Genomic DNA, 19,877 nt, shown 5'->3' on the forward strand with positions numbered 1-19,877 from the left:
TTACTTTAACTTGTTTTTAGTATTTTAATTTTGCATAATATATTTAAATGGGTCAAATTTGACAGTTTTCTGTAAAAAGTATTATACAGACCTGTCAACCTTTAGTCAAGAGAAAGCAGGAGGCGTGTGTTGAAAAAGAAGGAGATTTTGTGAAAAAACAGGAGATTTTTTAACTGCACATGATTTAACACAATTTTTAAAAAAGTACTACAATAAGTTATATGAACACTACATAATGTCATGTATACTTGTCAACCTTAGTTATTGGCATTAAAAAAAAAAAAAAAAATTTATTTTTATTTAAAACAAATTATATATATATATATTAAAAAAAAAAAAAATATTTTTAAATATTATAATTTAATACATATTTTTAAAAATAACTCCAATCCAAAAATCTTAACACTAACAAATTTAAACATTAATTAGTACATTTACGGTATTACACTGTTACAGGTTGCATCATCGTTATTTGTTTTTTGTGAAAAGTAGACTCCAGACAAATTTATATAGGCCTAAATCTTATAAATTAATATTCAGTTTTTACTACAATAAGGTACAGTGGTGTGGTACTTATTAAAAATCACCATAACCATGCAATTTAAACATTGTATTTCCACTAATCATACGTAAAAGCTCATTACTGACATCGTGTGAAATATACCGGAATTTTACCTATTTCCGTGAGTAACATTATGTTAAACACAAGATTTATTAATCGAAGGAAAATAATCCCTTGAAGTGTACTCTTGTTACTAATATTTTACTGCACGAACCTACAAATCTAATTGATACAATTTTTGTTTATACAGCTAATTGGTCTTTCTGTTGTCTTGCTTTGACATGTGATTTTGACATCGTGTGTATTCAGTATTGATGCATGCGTTCGCGGTCTACTCTGGCACTTCCAGCCATAGAACTTTGCATTATGTAATCAGTGGGAAGACATTTTACGAGTTATTAGGACTAAATTGGATAGTTTTATATATGGCTACACTGAATATCAGTGCACAGCGACGGTAGCTTGAATTTTTTTTATGCTTGGAAAATAACGATTTCCCGGTAGACTTGATCAAATACCGGGAGTCTCCCGCGGAATCCGGGAGGGTTGACAGGTCTGGTATTGGAATGTGGTAACTTCGGACTTTGGTAACTTCGGCCTGGTAACTTCGGACCCGAGTAATCTCGGCCCCAGGTAATTTCGGACCGGTAATCTCGGCCTCTGTATTAATGAAAGCAACTTATATCTGGGTTATACGCAAACGACAGTTTGTTGTTAAACAACCTGATATTATTATTTCAAGATGAGTTTGTTATTTAATTAAAAATTATTATATATTTATTGTACATGTTGTTGTGTATATTTTGTTTATTAACTTTTAAACATTTATTCTGCTCATACCCCTTCTTACTATGGTTTGATTTGTAGATGTTCCTGATTGTAATCAGATGCTATGCCCACATTAAGCATGTTTGAATCCTCAGCATATAAGCATTTTAATACCTATCAAACAATCCGAATTTAGCCATTGGTGAATAATGCATTGAGTGTATGTGAACTGTAATCTGGACGTTCATCAAGTAGAATGAGACATGTGGTCTACAATTCTCTGACAACTGTGAACTTTCAGTTTACTTTTAGAAACTGAATGCCTAGATTACTGATTAATAAAAATATTGCCTAATCGTTTATATAATATTTGATGTTATCACAAATTGTTTTAGTTTATTGGTGTGAGCATATAAATTTAAAAAAACGCAACATTTATTTATTCAGGATTTTACTTTTACGTTTGGAATATATATATATTATATATATATATATATATATATATATATATATATATATATATATACATACATGTATATATAGTTGGTTAGTATATATTTTATATTCACGACGCGTAGAGTATGATGATAATTGTCCCTCGCATATATCTAGAATATGTACTATTAAACTGGATTTTAAACACAACTGGTAAAAACTGTCTTAACAAAATATTTTTAAATATTTAGAAAATAAAGATATATATGAAATTGAAACTCCTTGTTTTATTTACCAGAAATAAAATATATGTACAACTGGGTATATGTCCCATACTTTTGGAGAAATATGCGTATTGAAATGAACGTTTGAACTGCATATGCCATAAAATGAAAAAAACGTATTTCATTTCAACTATTTTTGTGCTTATATTTAATTAAGGTTCAAGCACACTTGTTATGGCACACACCTCAGTGGTTCATTGTTAGTAGATATATATGTTATTGAGAGTGTTAATGAGAAAAAAAGGAGGGAGTAGTGGCCTTACATCTACTTGTTGTACCCTTAAGAACTCACTCTGGGCTGGAGCCGGTACCGGGATGCGAACCCTGTAATTGTCATCCTTGTAAGACCGACGTTTGCTTAGGCACTGCGCCGTCGAGACCAGTAGAAAAATGCCATCGGAATTCCTCTTAACTAAGCCGATGGGGTCCGAGATTACCTGGGTCCGATATTACTCGGGACTGAAGTTACCAAAGTCCGAAGTTACCCCTATTCCTGGTATTATATATATGTATTTTTTTAAGTGTAAGGATTTCACTTTGAACTGCATGCCCATAAAAATATACAACCAAATAATTTCATTTCTTAATAGATTTTTAAACACTTTTTTTTTTACTATTTACTATTTAATTTTTATTTATTTTTATAATGTTTTTAATTGTTTAATTTTATTTATAATTTTTTAATTTTATTTATTTGTTGTTTTCTATTTTGTTTATTTATTGTTTGGTTTTGGTTTTATTTCACTGGAAAGTTTGGATGATGTATTATCATTTAGAATTTAAAGTAACATTTTTGTTTACCGATAACAAAGACTAGGTGAGATGAAATAAAACTAATTCAAAGTACTGGTACCTGGACCTACCTGTAGTAAAAATCAGTAATTATCTTTCATGATTTGTTCAGATGGGATATAACACATCACACTTTGTATATATGCAGTGTCATTGCATCATGAATTGTATCATTTCTTTGCATCATGAATATAAAAAGTTCCTTTGTTTTCTTTATAAACAGGCCTAGTGCTTATAAGACTTTTAGAGTCTAGACTCAAGACAGTAATAGAGAGACACTAATGTCATGACAACGCCATACAAACTGTATGCGTGTGACGTCTTTAGAGATTGAGTCTGGACTCTAAAAGTTTTATAAGCACGGACCCAGAAAAGTTTTTTTACTGTGGAACTAGGCTTAGTGACTTTGATCATGTTGTTTCAGATCACAGTTTGTCAATGGTATCTCAGCCATATCGTGTAGTACAGCAGCTGCTGCAGGTGACTTGTAGGTGCAGGTGTCACTACAGGTGTCTGTCTGCCAAGCCGATCAAGCCACACAAGGCAAAAGCAAAGTCAAAAGAGGTAAAAATCTATTTGTTGTTTGTCTCACTTTCATGAAGTGCAAGGATAGTTGATCATAATGTTGTGATGGTAGTGACAGAAAGGAATGTTGCTAATAATGATGGTGGTGACACAAATTATTGTTTATTTCTGATATCGATGGTAGTAATAGGAATAAATGTTTCTTATGATGATGGTAGTGACTTAAAGGAATGTTTCTGATGATGGTAGTGACTGAAAGGAATGTTTCTGATGATGGTAGTGACTGAAAGGAATGGTTCTGATGATGATGGTAGTGACTGAAAGGAATGGTTCTGATGATGATGGTAGTGACACAAAGGATTGTTTCTTTCTGATGGTGTTGGTAGTTCAAGATTTTTTTTTTTTTGATGATGGTGGTAGTGAAAGAAAGGAATGTTTTAATGGTGATGGTAATGACAAAAGAATGTTTGTGTCCGATGGTAGAGACAGAAAGGAATATTATTTCTAACTGATAACTCGGCACATTATTTAATTGGTAACTAGGTGTTTGTATTATAAAGTACATCTTCTGTATTACAAAGTACATCTTCCACCACATAGCCTTCTTCTTCCATATAGCAGCAAGGGATCTTTTATTTATTACCCATATGGGCAGAGAGAAGTGGAGAAAGAAAAGTGATCTTTCCCTAGGGAAAGAAAAAAACCTGTTTCTTCCCCAAGATATATTTTGACGTCATAAACAGTGCTTTTCTATAGGTGGTTAATTGTGTGTAAGAATAGTTTCCATTGTGGAAAGTAAAGTTTGTTTTGTTTAACAACACCACTAGAGCACATTGATATATTAATCATCGGCTATTGGATGTCAAATATTTGGTAATTCTGACTCATAGTCAATAGAGGAAACCCGCAACATTTTGTTAATGCAGCAAGGGATTTTTTATATGCACTTTCCCACAGACAGGAAAGCATATACCACAGCCTTTGACCAGTTGTGGTGCACTGGTTGCAGCAAGAAAAAACCCAATCAGTTGAACAGATTCACTGAGGTGGTTCGATCCTGTGACGCAAGCACCTCAACCGACTGAGCTAAATCCTGCCCCTCCATGGTGGACATGATGTCAACAACTAACTTATGTCATCAGTGATACGTACATCACAGCTATGACACAACACTGCCTCTTGTTCTCAACTTGCAAACTTATTTTCAACAACAGTATTATTTGAAAATCTTCCATAAAATTATTAATATTGAAAATGGGTAATAAATAGAACAGCCAACTCACTACTCGGCAATACCGTTTATCTTGCACTTGTGAATTGATGTTGTCCTTCCCTCGCCAACATCAATTCACTCATGAGATAAATGGTATTGCCGAGTAGTGAGTTTGGTATTCTCTAAATTAATGCACATTTTCACAGACAAATACAGGGCGTGTATATAATATGTACATGTATAACAAATATTCAGTAATTTGTAAAATATCGTCTCATTCACTTTTGTCACACTGCAGTGAAGTTGGAAGGCAAGATCTAAGTGTTTATCTTGCTAACTAGAGCTGGGCGGTATACCATATACCATATACCCTTCGGTATCGGTATCATGTCAGTACCGTTTTACTGTATCAAACAAATCATAAAATAACAAAATTTCAGTATTCAAAATGTTTATTGCCATTTAGTAAAGCACTAACAATATATCTCACAAACGCAAAATGGGTAGGGTATAAATCAGATGAGAGCTTGTGTATGGACTTTAATTTTATTTAGATAAAATTAGCTGGTGAGACTTAACTCGGGCATTCATTTAAAGCCGAGTATACCGAAAATACCTCTCGATATCGGTATCTTTATTGGTATTGTGTCAATACCGAATACTGTACCGATACTGAGGTAAATCACCCCAAACATACCGATACCGAACCTGAAATTTCAATACCGTCCAGCTCTGTTGCTGACCATGTTGACAATCATCTTTTATGTATAGCTTGTTATTACGCTTCTTAATTCTGACTTTCTTATGAAGTACAAGTAGATTACTGAGACTTGGGTTTTAGTTCTACATAACAGTATTTGTCTAAATGGATGTTAAAAATATTTTTAACAATTAATGTTTTTTCCCCTTGGTGAAGTAAAAAGGCAAAATATAGGTACGTGTATTACCTTTTTTCAACTTTTATCTGTAACTCAATTTCTCACAAACTATACATGTAAGTCCAACACCAGTGAAACTTGGTTTATAGATATGTATAATAATGTTCATCTCAACTATAAATATATTAAATTATAATTAAAAGACAAAAACATACTTTAGTATGCAGAGCTAGCTAGCTCTGGGTAAGCAAAACATTTTACCAAATTATTTTTAGGTTTTGTAAATTGCAGAAAACCAGTTATTTTTTTAATAAAATGTCAGTTATTATATGTAATTATTTTGCCAAATTAAAATAAAATTCGCCAATTGTTTTTAAAATTTGCAGTTGGCGAGTTTGGTAAGTACCAGAGCTAGTGCTGAGTATGTAGGTTTTACATTTTGCTCCATTATTTCACAAGCTGTATAATATTATCCAAGATCAATGAAACTTCATTTACAGTTACATCGATCTATGAATTTTCCCTCCGAAACAGATTTTAAAAACTTGCATTGAGATGAACATCTGTGGTTGCAATTATGAGTAAGCATAAATGAGTTCATGCTTTGCTAAACATTTTAATTCTGCAAAATTCTTGTTTACCTTTTTTTTTTTCTTTTTTTTTTTTTTTTACCAATGGAATTATTGTTTGTTGTTTGTTACAGCCCAGCAAAATATTTGTTGACTTCAAGAAAGTGCACGTCAAAGGTGGACATGGGGGCAATGGATTTGTGTCTTTCTCTAGCCTGCCAGGCAATGAGTGGGCTGGACCAGATGGCGGAAATGGAGGAAACGGAGGACACATTATATTTAAAGGTAACCTGCTCAACCAGATACTACCGGCCTTGGTGGTGTCATGGTTAAGCCATCGGACATAAGGCTGGTAGGTACTGGGTCACAGCCCGGTACCGGCTCCCACCCAGAGTGAGTTTAACGACTCGGTGGGTAGGTGTAAGACCACTATACACCCTCTTTTTTTTTCTCACTAACCACTAACAACTAAGCCACTGTCCTGTACAGACAGCTCAGATAGTTGAAGTGTATGCCCAGGAAAGCGTGCTTGAACCTTTATTGGATATAAGCACGAACATACAAAAAATAAATATTTCAAAATACTAGTTTTGGTGTTGGATGGAATTTGTATCTTTGGCCTTGTATTTCTTTTAAGTAATCCGCATTAAGAAGTAAATTAATATGGTTTTGTAGAAGGCATGAGAAGCTGCATTAACATCATGCATAAAAAATTCCTCAATTAACCCATTTAGAAGTTTAGATAGTTTTGGTGTCAGACATTGATACAAATCAAGATGCCAACTTAACAGAATCAATTCAACATTCTATCAAAAGTATATGAGGGAACTTTGATTAACTAATGTTTTTTCATAACCAAGAAATATGTTTGAAATCTAGATTAACAAACTTAATTCTTTGATTAACCCTTTGTCTTCTATAGGCACTTTAGTTTTGGTGTCAGATGGAAATTATATTTTTTGTTTTGGATGGAAATAAAATTTCATACTTTTCATCAGTATAATTTTAATGAACATGTTATACCACACCGATATATATATTTTAAAGTGCTTTCTTCGTCATTATACTTCATTAAGAAATTACAGTCATGACTCTTAAAGGGGCATTCCTGACTTCAGGCATAGAAATAAGCATTGTGTCTGGTAACCCATTTACAGGTTACCACAAAAATAGCATGGTAGCCTATAGGTTACCACAACTATATGAAAGTTAGAATTGAATTCCTGTTACAACTACTAATTTTAATGCTAAAATGCAGACGTTCTGAAACTATCGGTGCGCGCGAACATTGTTACGAGAAACGAAATCCGGAAGTAAATTTATCTAGTGGGCACTGCTCAAATGCGGATGGCCAAAATTGCTTGCAATTGCACGAGGGTGCACGAACATCGGTGCAATTTCGTACGAGAAAATGAAACGCGGAAGTAAATTCATCTAGTTGACGCCGCTTAAACATGGGGTGACTATAATTGCTTGCATTGCACAAGTGCGTGCAAACATCGATGCAATTCCTGACGAGAAAATGAAATGCGGAAGCCCATAACGCATTGCCTAGTTTACGTTCGGAAACGAAACTACCGTTACGTTGGAATTTTTGCCGAGAACAAAACACCGTTCTCGACCTTTCTTACATGTGGTAACCGCCCGGTAACCTGAACGACCGTTCTCGACTTATTTCGATGCCTGTGACTTTACATACATTTAAACATGCCCGCTGCTCACGAGGCTTTTTATGAATAAAACAGGATATTAATTACATTTTCGTTTTTAGAATATTAATGTGTGTTCGATTTTTGGGCCTGGTGTTGAACACTTTTGAAATAGGCCCATCAGAACTCACCCTATCCATTGTTAACTTAGCCAATTGCTAATTTTCATACAAAATGGCTACAAAATTTAGTCTTTGGATAATAAAAGTTTCTTTAAATTAGCATCTTTTGAATAATTTTCAAGTTAATTAGCTAAAACAAAATTTCTTCCAATGTGAGCCCTATAACAGGGCTAGCTCTGGCACTTGCCACTTTCGCTAATTGCAAATTTTAAAAACAGCTGACACATTTTATTTTCATGTGGCGAAATAATTTCATATATTAATTGATAATTTGTTACAAAATAACTTGGTTTCAATAAAATTTTTAATAGATAATTTGGCAAACTTTTCTGCTTACCCAGAGCTAGTCCTGTATAACTTTGTTTTTGTTTAACTACACCACTAGAACATACTGATTTATTAATCATCCGCTATTGGATGTCAGACATTTGGTAATTGTGACTCGTAGACATCGGAGGAAACCCGCTACATTTTTCTATTAGTAGCAAATGATCTTTTATATGCACCATCCCACAGACAGGATAGCACATATTACGGCCTTTGATATACCAGTCGTGGTGCATTGGATGGAACGAGAAATAACCCAATGGGCCTACCGACAGGGATCGATCCCAAGCTGCTCTATAAGTATATACACAAGAATTTGTAGTATCTAAGGGACTTTTTTATACAGAATTTTTAAATAAAAGGAATCATCTCCTTACTTGAAAGCAAATTTGCACATTATTGGAATGACCCCATATGTTAGAGGTCTAATCTATCATCAACAAGGGACCGGCCTCGGTGGCGTCATGGTTAGGCCACCGGTCTACAGGCTGGTAGGTACTGGGTTCAGATCCTAGTCGAGGCATGGGATTTTTAATCAGATACCGACTCCAAACCCTGAGTGAGTGCTCTGCAAGGCTCAATGGGAAGGTGTAAACCACTTGCACCGACCAGTGATCCATAACTGGTTCAACAAAGGCCATGGTTTGTGCTATCCTGCCTGTGGGAAGCACAAATAAAAGATCCCTTGCTGCTAATCGGAAAGAGTAACTCATGTAGTAGCGACAGCGGGTTTCCTCTCAAAAATCTGTGTGGTTCTTAACCATATGTCTGACGCCATATAACTAAATAAAATGTGTTGAGTGCGTCGTTAAATAAAACATTTCTTTCTTTCTTTCTATCATCAACAAAAATATGTACATACAATGTATGTGTTGCTCATTAACATAAATTTACATCACTGTCGTAAATGAATCGGCAATTATTAAAAAAATTCTTATCACTATATTTAATTTTTTAAGCATTTTTTATAATATGTTTTTGTGTGTGTTTTCTTTTTTTAGCATCCACCAACTACAAATCTCTTTCTCACTTGGATATTGTGATAACAGGAGAAAATGGTGTGCCTGGTCAAAGTAAAAACTGCTATGGAAAAAGTGCACAGCATACTAATATTGGTGTGAGTTTTATTTTTCTTCTTGCGGCAAGTTTTCTGCTAGAAACAAAGTGTGATCATCTCTTTCTGGCTTGTCACTGGTGATGACAAATAGGGAATAACTGGTTACTGTTTTAAGATATCGGCTTTATCCTGCGAAGGTTAGAATGGTGAATGCAACGAGGCTATGCTGAGCTGCCTTCGCCATTCGACCTGAGCAGGATAAAGCCGATATCTTAAGACCGTAACGGTTATTTCTTTTATCCTGCAGTCCTACAGGAATATTTGGAAAATCATTATTTATTCCAATTTTGTGTACGCAAATCGAGTATTGTCAACCTAGCAAGGCTTTTGCTGTATGACGTCATACAAGATACATGACGTCATTATTTGTAAGAAGCGAGTTACATTCTGTCACATTAAAAAAGCATTTCTAAACTCTAATTCATAAATAGATACACAAGGTTTGTATTGTTATCGCAAAACTAAAATTTATTTGTATTTACTGTACTTAAACAAATGATTTAAAGGGTATGTTTATTGAAAATCTAGTCTGAAACACTCGAGTCAAGTTGGGCTTATGTCACGTGACCTATATTTTTGGTCAGTGACCGAAAATATAGAGATTTATGTAGTCATCATATCTTGCCAATGTATACAATGATTGCTGAATAAATCCATATATTCAGTCATTTAAGATATTAGGCGGTCACTGACCAAAAATATAGAGATTTATCTAGTCATCATTTCTTGCCAATGTATACAATGATTGCTGGATAAATCCATATATTCAGTTGTTTTAGATGTTAGGCGAGTTATGGTACATACAGTTGTATGTCAGTAATTAAACTCATTTTAACTTAGCAGGACACAGTTACAACTGCACTGTAGTACAAAAGATTGTTAACTTTGATAAATCCAAACTGAACATTGCAGAATCACTCTGGATACACCGCTTAAACACAATGTGGCCTGCAGGGCTCAGTGAGTATGTCCCAAGCAGTAATTAACTTTCAGGGCCCCGTTCCACGAAGCGATCTTAAAGCCGCACACCCTAGTTCCATCCAGCGAAAATAAATTATAATTTGGTTAATCTACAAACCTGTAACACACTTAGATCACGTTTTTATCAAATGGAGTGAAAAAGCAGGTTTTATATCGATAAATACCATGGGAATCCCATGTCCCAATTGCTTGAAATAATTTTGAAAGTTAGTATTCTGATGTCACCGGTAGATGTCGCTCGAAGCACAACAATGCCTACGTCAAGACAAATTTCACAGAGTCTGAACTTTATTGTTACTGAAAATGTTCACGAACTGTGAAGAAAAATCTCACAAATGAACAACAACAAATCGGATGTTGATTGCACGTACCGTGCACGAGAAAACAAACCGAACCAACATGATAACGGTCACGTGGTATACCAACATCTGTGACGTTTACACAGGAAGATTCCCTCTAAAAATAGATTGGACCTCGCTTGCTTAACAGTTTTTTCTCGATAGCACGTCTTGTGAAAAAATTCAAAAAATGCATTTCGTGGTTTTACAAACATCAGGATTACCAAAAAGCACTTCAGGTGAATGGAAATGTGTATTCTAAATAATAAAATGTAAGTAAAGTGCAATTTTATTTGTGAAAAATGGGGTTTAATAGCGAAAAATAACGCCGTAATGGTTAACAAATAACTTTATCTCGCCTTCATGTAAAATTCTTTAATCCCATTGGTTGTTTGCCGTTGGACAAATCCCTTATCCCCCTGTGGGCGGAGCCAAATTCTCTTATACCCCGTCTGTAATTTCCAACAGTTTCCAGCCGCCCCAGTTAATGCTAAAGCAATAATTAGATTATAAATAACATTGATAATCAACCAAGTATACATAATTAATTTTACATACATTTCTAATAAAAAAAAAGTGTTTTTTATTTTTGTTATTAATATCTGTTTCAGACAATTTCGTATTACAAACATTTGAAGTTAAAAACTCATTTATCGACGGAACTATTTTTCGTCACTGGCAAGTGGTTTCGTTCGCGTCCGCGTGGTACGGCTCCGTTAATAAATTGTTAACAATTATTTTCTGGCGTTATTTTGATTATTTGGCTATATGGTTTAACATGTCGGCAAGATAAATTTGTTGTAGAAGCATCTCTCGGGGTATATGGCTTTTTATGTACCCTCTGTGTGCTCTTTTACCCCCTCGCCTTCGGCTCGGGGTAAAAGAACACACAGAGGGTACATAAAAAGCCATATACCCCGAGAGATGCTTCTACAACTTATAGTAACTAGGGTGTGTCCCTTTAACCCTAAGATCAACTTAAGTGCATAGGGTAGTTATGTGCTTACGGTAATCTTAGGGCTAAGATGGCTTCGTGGAACGGGGCCCTGGTTGTTAGCCTTTCCAGGCAGCTTACCTGGTGATGTTATGATTCTTTTATCTGAACTGTTTTATTATCTTTATTTTGTCAGTCCTCCCAGTCAGCTTATCTTGAGATGTGATCAGTCTTTTAACTCTGGTGTTTCACTTGAACTGTTTTTATCCTACTGGTTTTAAAGGCTGAACTCCTGGTTTTATGTTTAGTTTTCTCCTGATGATGTCAACATTTAGTTGGCGAAACGTTGGGATTTTAAACTTGTGGTTTTAAACAGACATTACTTTTATTATATCAGTAAATGTCAGTTTTTATCCACCTGTTTATGTCATTTTCTGCATTTTGTCACAGAATAACATTCATTTTAATAGTGATGACAGCTAACCTGAATCAAGTAAATCATATAACGACAGAACGTTTGTAATTATTAGTTATTTCAGACTTTTGGATTTAACGGAAACGATCGTTTCTGGTAGCGTGTCGATAAAATCACGGAACCGAAATGTCATTTCCCATGATTATTATATTGAGTAGGACTATTCAACGTAACCTAAAAACAGCTTTCGATGGGTTCCCACGATCACAATTGCACGGAACCGAGAAAGTGTTTCCCATGTAATTGGAAATCCTATGGCCTGGTATGTTTTTTTACAATCCCACTGGAATCATAAAATGATGTTTTAGAATTCCATCTCTAATTCTCATAATTTTTATGCTTCTATCCGAAAATCTGTGGTTCACGGAAATGCAGAGTCCTGCCAAATTCGCAGCCTGATTTTAATTATTTGGACGTAACTCTGCACTGCTGTGTTTTTAATGTGTTAGGTTCCGGTTGGCACGGTTGTCCGGGACGAGACAGGCGACACTTTGACGAGCCTGGAAGAAGTCGGGGATTATTTTGTTGCTGCTCGAGGTGGAGCTGGTGGAAAGGGGAACCATTTCTTTCTCAGCAACGAGAACCGCGCTCCATCGTACGCGGAGACGGGTGCAGAGGGCCAGGATCGAATCCTGTTAGTGGAACTGAGAACCATGGCCCATGCGGGCTTGGTAGGTTAACGTTTGTTTTTGTTTAACGACACCCCTAGAGCTATTGGATGTCAAACATTCGGTAATTTTGATATTCCAGCCAGTGCACCATGACTGGTATATCAAAGGCTGTGGTATGTACTATCCTGTCTGTGGGATTGTGCATATAAAACATCCCTTACTACTAATGGAAAAATATAGCAGGTTTTCTTTCTAAGACTGTGTCAGAATTACCAAATATTTGACATCCAATAGCCGATGATTCATAAATCAATGTACTCTATAGCTGTTTCGTTAAAACAAAACAAACTTTACTTTTAATATTGAGTTTATTACAAACATCACTATGACCAGAAACACATTGGATTTGTCAAAATTGAAATAGCAAAACCCACAATAGCTGAAACTATTTTTGATTTGTGAAACTACATGTAAAGTGTGGGGTTGAGTGGCATAACATCTTTATTTCAGATTGGTTTCCCTAACGCCGGGAAGTCCACACTGCTGCGAGCTATCTCCAGGGCAAGACCGAAAGTGGCAGCCTACCCATTCACAACGCTCAATCCTCATGTCGGAATGGTCATGTACGACGACTTCGAACAGATTGCCGGTCAGTAACGGACATGTTTTCTACTCTGCATATGTGTAGTTGGTTTTTTCATTTTAAATTTTAATATTATATTAACAGTTTTTATTTTGCCTAAACAAGGTAGACTGTATATCTTTGCCTGTAACTTGACCCTGCCTATAAGTCGAGTACCTAATTGCAAGCACTGAAAACATATTTTTTTAATTAACCTGTTTATAAGTCGACCCATAAAAAATTACCAATAGCTATTAAAGTATTTTTTACTTTCAGCAAATGAGAGTCTTAAATGGCTCATATATACTTTGTTTCTACGTTGCGGTATTCCATTTCCAAACAAATTTACTTACACATAGCATAGCATAGTTGTCTTAGCGTGTGAGATTAGTTCGTCTTTTCGTGTCACATTTTATAACAAAACCGATCTAATGCCCAAAAAACTAAAGTTATAAAAATTAAATTGACAAATTAACTCATTTGAGTATAAACACTGGGATAATTCAACAGTAAAAATTTGCAATACATTCCCCAAAAGTCTACTTTTGTGTGTGTCATTTTCTGACTCCTTTATGACACCCCAAGTTATAAAATATTATTTTGATGAAAAACATTTGACTTATAGACGACGATATATGGTAAGTATTCTACTTTTCCAACAGCGACAGTGTCATTTCTTTTCCATTTAGTTCCAATGTTACATGTTTGTTTTTAGGTCCATTTCTCACAAACTGTAAATTCTTGATCAATTGGTTAATAATTGCATCTGTGAATGCATGGTTACAAAATATATTTGAATTTATTTTGTATTTTATTTTTTTTAAGCACTAGATTAATCATGAATGTTACATCATAAATTATTTTGGTATTCATCAAATCAGTTTTTGGTAGGTGAGACAATTGTGCAGAATTCTTGTTATCTTTCCTTTGTGTTTTTACCTGTATCGTGTTGTAGAACCAAACTATAGATAATTAGTGTGCATGTGGCATGTAGCCCGACATTCAGCATTTACCACGGGTGATAATCCTCTGGATGTTTCCAGAATTCTGGATTTTAGCATCCTCCTCAAAAAAAAGAAGTGTCCTTTGTTGAAAACCTAACAGAAACCAACATTTCAAGTAACTAGTTGACAACACACTTCCCTATCATCATTTTGGCTTCGTACACAATAAATATAACATAACTGTAATTTCAGTTCATATCCATATTTCATAGATGGTAAATGTTTACATTACAATATTTTCATAAAAAAACATTTGAGATCCATCTGTACTCTTCAAACAAATAAATTTCAATAGCACTTTTACATTGAACATTTTCCAGCAGACGGAAGTGTCATGCGCTCAATTTATTGTTACTGCAGGGAGTTGCAAACTGACATCATTAAAATACTGATGTCATTCAAATATAAAACCAGTTATATCATTACTATGCTTCATCACATTAACAAAAAACTAAACAAAATGATCTACTTACCTTCACCCCTGTCAAAATAGTTCTGAGTTCCATATGGTGCAGCCAATACTGTTTATACATGTCAGTATGTTTTTATTTTGCATAATTTTAGACAAAATATTAAGTTCAAGTTCAAAAAGATAAGTTTAAGAAAAAATAGTTTTTTATCAAATATATCATATATAAAAAAAAAATTACTTCTATATTTATATTTATTGTATACAAAGCCAAAATGATGGTGCTCTCATTGTTTGTTGTTGATTTAGCAAGTAGCTCAGTTACCAGAGTGCTACTCTGGGATCCTCTCTTCCCAATTAATAATTAGCAAGTAGTTCAGTCATTAGAAAGATAGATTATATTCCACAATAAACTCTGGGACCTCCCCTTCCCAGTGAATAATTAGCGAGTAGTTCAGCCATTAGAAAGCTAGATTATATTCCACGATAAACTTTGGGACCTCCCCTTCCAAATGAATAATTAGCAAGTAGTTCAGTCATTAGAAAGATAGATTATATAACTGTGTGACGATTTCTACTTAGTCAATTTTTTATTCTAAACATTATTGGAATGAACAAATATCTTAAAAATAATGTTGGAAGTACATCAAAGGTTAGCTAGACTTGTTTTTGCTGGAGAGCTGAACTAGCATATGATGTGCTTTTTTGTTATATTTAAAGGGACATTCCTGAGTTTGCTGCAATTTTTAAAGATATTGTCGACTAATAAAATGTTTCTACGATTAAACTTACATATTAAATATATTTTCTTGTTTAGAATATTAGTCGCTGTATATTAAACGTGTTTCTGATCGTTCTAATATTTGTACTAGGTTAATTTTCATTTTATTTCCTAAAACATATTTTGTCGTACGTACGAAATTATTTGAAGACAAAATCCAGTTTGAGCTTCTTACAAATATTAAGACAACCAGAAACACATTGAATATACAGATACTGATATTCTAAACAAGAAAATATATTTAATATGTAAGTTTAATTGTAGAAATATTTAATTAGTCGGAAACATCTTACAATGCAGCAAACTCAGGAATGTCCCTTTAAAAATTCTTTCGAAAAATATTATTACATGTACATGTAGATTTTCAGTAACCAAAAATAAGTAATAGCCACAGGTTATTCTGTTGTGTAATTAAACATAACATTACATCTCTCTCCCTGTTCCAGCCAGGGCTGTGGGATGGTGCATATAAAAGATCCCTTGCTACTAATGGAAAAATGTAGCTGGTTCCGTCTCTAAGACTATTTTAAAATGACCAAATGTTTGATATCCAATAGCGATGATTAATAAATCAATGTGCTCTAGTGGTGTCGTTCAACAAAACAAACTTTAGCTGTCTCCCTCTTTCAAACATTTTATTTTTTTATATTTTAGTGGCCGATATTCCTGGATTAATTAGTGGTGCTCACAAGAACCGTGGCCTCGGCATTTCCTTTCTGCGTCACATTGAGAGATGTGCGTGTTTACTGTATGTAATCGACCTGTCTCTAGACAAACCGTGGACCCAGTTTGAAGATCTCAGGTTCGAGTTGGAGTGTTACAAAGCAGGGCTGTCACAGCGACCTCACGCCATTATTGGAAACAAGATAGACTTGCCAGTGGCCAAAAGTAATCTCTCTTTACTGCAAAAACATGTCGATTTGCCAGTGTTTCCAATTTCAGCTGAAAAAATGATTGGACTTGATCCCTTGTTGATCCATCTACGTCAGATGTACGACAAATATGCCGAAAAGAAAGGAACTGGTTGGTGATCAAATGTGCATCTAGGACTTTTTAATAGCTGTGTTGAACTCGACACACAGTGTAGGGTTGTTTTTATTACTTTGGTTCAGACTTTACAAAGTTAGAATAACAATCTACAGATCTTTGCTTTCATACACGTTGAACACATGCCGTTAATATTAATAACCGTGATGATTAAAATAAGCAAACGTCATAATGCTGTATTCAGGATGACACTGTTTCTCGTTACCGGCTGCGAGATCACTAACTGAACACTTGATATTATTATCAGGGCCGAAGCTGGGGGGGGGGTGGGGACCAGACAAAAATCTGGAAAGCATAATAGAAACTTAAAAGAAAATTCTCTTAACCGTTCAAGGAGATTTAAACTATTAACTACTCAGTTGCCCTCCCCCTATCAAAAAATCCTAGCTATGGCCCTGATTGTTATGTTTGAGATGATGGATAGATTAGGCTAATTGGCTGCCTACAGCGAGCCCTGGATTTGTGTGTGTGTGTGTGTGGTGGGGGGGGGGGGGGGGCATAACTTTAGTTTGGTGGCCTTCAAATAAGTGAAGTAAAGACGATAGAGTTACCAGGAAGTTGCATGGGAAGAAAGTCCAGAATAGTACTTTGTCACTACAGCATATGTTGTTGTTTTTTTGTGGGGTTTTTTTAGCAAAAGCAGCACTTATACTTAAATTTTGATCACTCGTGTGCTGTTTAAATACAGATGACACATACAGGTGTCAGTACTTGTAAAAAGTACATTGATGAGAATGAATAACAAAGTGGTACTGCGTCACGACTGGTATATCAAAGGCTGTGGTATGTGCTATCATGTCTCTGGGATGGTGCATATGAAAGATCCCTTGCTGCATTAGAAAACAATGTAGTGGGTTTCTTTTGATGACTAAAAGGAAGAATTACAAAATGTTTGACATCCATTAGCCAATGATTAATTAATCAGTGTTCTCTAGTGGTGTTGTTAAGCAAAACTAGCTATTAATTTAGAATTTGCAGAAAATATTTATAAGATGGAACACCAATTGTACCAGTTTGTTTTTAGGTTTTCATCAGAATGATGACAGATAGATTTCCAATGTTTTACATAGCCAGTTTAGTGTGAAACATAAAATATTAAAACAGAAGACAGAAAAACAGTTATTAATCTTTATTTATAGAAATACAAATTCTAACACACTGACAAAAATATTATCTAAATTATCACAGAGGGTGGTCACAAAACTTCAGTAAATTGTAAATTGTAAAAATAAAAATTGTGAAATATATGGCATCCAATCATATTAAATTAACAGTACATTTAAAATATTAAATTATATTTACACTAATACAGACATATAAAAATCAGTATACTACAAAGTACAACTTTATTCCTCATCAGCCAGTGCACCACGACTGGTATATCAAAGGCTGTGGTATGTGCTATCTTGTCTGTGGGATGGTGCATATAAAAGATCTCTTGCTGAATTTCTCTTTCATTGTTGTCCCATTCAACTCATTTGAAAGCTGAAACAAAAAATGAAATCCATGTAGGTTAAGAGAATTTTGTCTGCATGAACAGAAACATTTGTATCAAGTCGATTTTATAGTAGTGGAGACTGGTCCCTAAATAGCTTGTAAATAGAAATCTGAAATATCTTCTTTTCTTTTTTTTATCACTGGCATTCATGGTGGTTTTGGCAGGATGTATCACAGCGGTAAAGCACTTTCTTGATGTGTGGTTGGTCGGAGATCAATTTCTCATTCCAGCCAGTGCACCAAAAATGGTATATCAAAGGCTGTGGTATGTGCTATCCTGTCTGTGGGACGGTGCATATAAAAGATCCCTTGCTACTGATGGAAAAATGTAGCGGGTTTCGTCTCTAAGACTATGTAAAAATTAGCAAATGTTTGACATCCAATAGCCAATGATTAATAAATCAATGTGCTCTAGTGGTGGTGTTGTATTTTTTTATGCACCATCCCACAGACAGGATAGCACATACCACAGCCTTTGATATACCAGTTGTGGTGCACTTGCTGAGACTAACTTTGTATTGGAGATCAAATTTAGTTCACTAGTAGCATCAGAAGGCCTGTATAAAATATATAAATATAATATTTGTGGAGTGCTCCAAAATTTGTGGGAAAATTGCGAATAAGGAGTTTCCTTCTATTTAAACATCAGTGTATGGGTTGCCGTTTTTTTATCTTTGATGTTACTTCATCCCAATTGTTTGTATGACTGAATATCATCAATAAAAGCCAATACCTATTACGTCATTCCTGGTTTTATGTTACGTTGGTTATTCCAAAGCCAGACATCATGATTTGTTGGGGCCTCAAGATTATTATTTGTGAGATAAAATGGGGGGGGGGGGGGGGAGTTTACAGTTTAAAATATTTGCACTAAATGTGCTTGCATGAAATGTGTGAAAAATAATATCCCATGAAAATAAAGTATTTTATAAAAGTTGCAAAGTGAGGACTGATTCTTTTTAAAAGATATTACCGTAGTAGTGTTGGTATAAAGTGCTCCTACTGGCAGTAGCGAGTGGAAATTTCACTATTATCTCAGGCAGGATTTAGCTAAGTCGGTTGAGTGCTCGTTTGAGGAGCTTGCGTTGCAGGATTGAACCACCTCAGTGGATCCATTCAACTGATTGGGGTTTTTCTCGTTCCACCAGTGCACCACAACTGGTTAAATGCTGTGGGAAAGTGGATATAAAAGATCCCTTGCTGCATTAGTAAAAATGTAGCAGGTTTCCTCTGTGACTATGTGTCAGTATTACCAAATGTTTGACATCCAATAGCCGATGTGCTCTTAGTGGTGTTGTTACACAAAACAACACAAACTCAGTTGGTAGAGGACTGGATTCACATACTGAGAGTCCATGGTTCCAATCCCCTCGGTCAGTTTCTGCCAGAGAGTAAAACGAGTATGGCGCCATACCCAAATGTTTTTGCAGATATCATTTCTTTAAGTTGACCATTTGATAAAAATTAATAACTCTCATCATTTCTTAACCCTAACCCTAAATGTAACCCATTTTCTTTCTGGGGTAGGGCCCCCCCCCCCCCCCCCCCCCCCCCCATATACCCCCTGTCGACTGTGGTTGTATTCAGCACACACATTGTAAATATTCAATTCCATAGCGCCATATCCAGAAAAACATTTTCTGGCAGAAACTCTATGACTCTGGAGGTTGATTTTTCTGTTATAATACCCCAAGAATTCCCCGATTCCACCCGCTTTGAATCACAGGATCAGCCAAGGGTATTGGTGGTCTCGTTTTGCTTAGCAGCTCTGTGCAGAAACCATGTGTTGGTGGAGATTGATTTTTCTATTACATTACAATACCTCCAAGAATTTCCCGATTCCACCCACTTTGAATCACAGGACCAGCCAGGGGGTT

General features: G+C 35.1%; 2 protein-coding genes across 4 annotated transcripts in view; one reads left to right on the plus strand and one right to left on the minus strand.

The window, feature by feature from the left end:
- The first annotated feature begins 429 nt into the window (after positions 1–429).
- Positions 430–17,474, plus strand: LOC121388451 (mitochondrial ribosome-associated GTPase 2-like). 2 transcript variants are annotated; one of them, XM_041519774.1, is made up of 7 exons: positions 430–683; positions 3,266–3,405; positions 6,161–6,311; positions 9,186–9,301; positions 12,479–12,700; positions 13,151–13,289; positions 16,111–17,474. In XM_041519774.1, exons 2-7 carry the CDS (start codon positions 3,280–3,282, stop codon positions 16,485–16,487), a joined length of 1,131 nt encoding a protein of 376 aa, XP_041375708.1. In that variant the 5' UTR covers positions 430–683; positions 3,266–3,279; the 3' UTR covers positions 16,488–17,474. The 2 variants fall into 2 exon arrangements, with proteins under 2 accessions (XP_041375708.1, XP_041375709.1); XM_041519775.1 differs by lacking the exon at positions 430–683 and adding an exon at positions 708–1,195.
- A 143-nt stretch (positions 17,475–17,617) lies between these two features.
- Positions 17,618–19,877, minus strand: part of LOC121388450 (interferon regulatory factor 5-like) — a 34,658-nt gene continuing 32,398 nt past the window's right edge. For both annotated transcript variants that reach the window (XM_041519772.1, XM_041519771.1), the window contains exon 13: positions 17,618–17,988. In XM_041519772.1, the coding sequence (XP_041375706.1) occupies positions 17,973–17,988 (16 nt within the window). In that variant the 3' untranslated portion in view covers positions 17,618–17,972. The remainder of the gene's footprint in view (positions 17,989–19,877) is intronic.

This window comes from Gigantopelta aegis, chromosome 14, assembly GCF_016097555.1.
Source record: "Gigantopelta aegis isolate Gae_Host chromosome 14, Gae_host_genome, whole genome shotgun sequence".
Taxonomy (NCBI): domain Eukaryota; kingdom Metazoa; phylum Mollusca; class Gastropoda; order Neomphalida; family Peltospiridae; genus Gigantopelta; species Gigantopelta aegis.

Coding starts and splice junctions, on each gene's coding strand:
- LOC121388451 (XM_041519774.1), top strand. CDS start 3,280: ATGGTATCTCAGCCATATCGTGTAGTACAGCAGCTGCTGCAGGTGACT. Junction 6,312..9,185: donor AGGACACATTATATTTAAAG/GTAACCTGCTCA, acceptor TTCTTTTTTTAG/CATCCACCAACTACAAATCT. Junction 12,701..13,150: donor CCATGGCCCATGCGGGCTTG/GTAGGTTAACGT, acceptor TCTTTATTTCAG/ATTGGTTTCCCTAACGCCGG.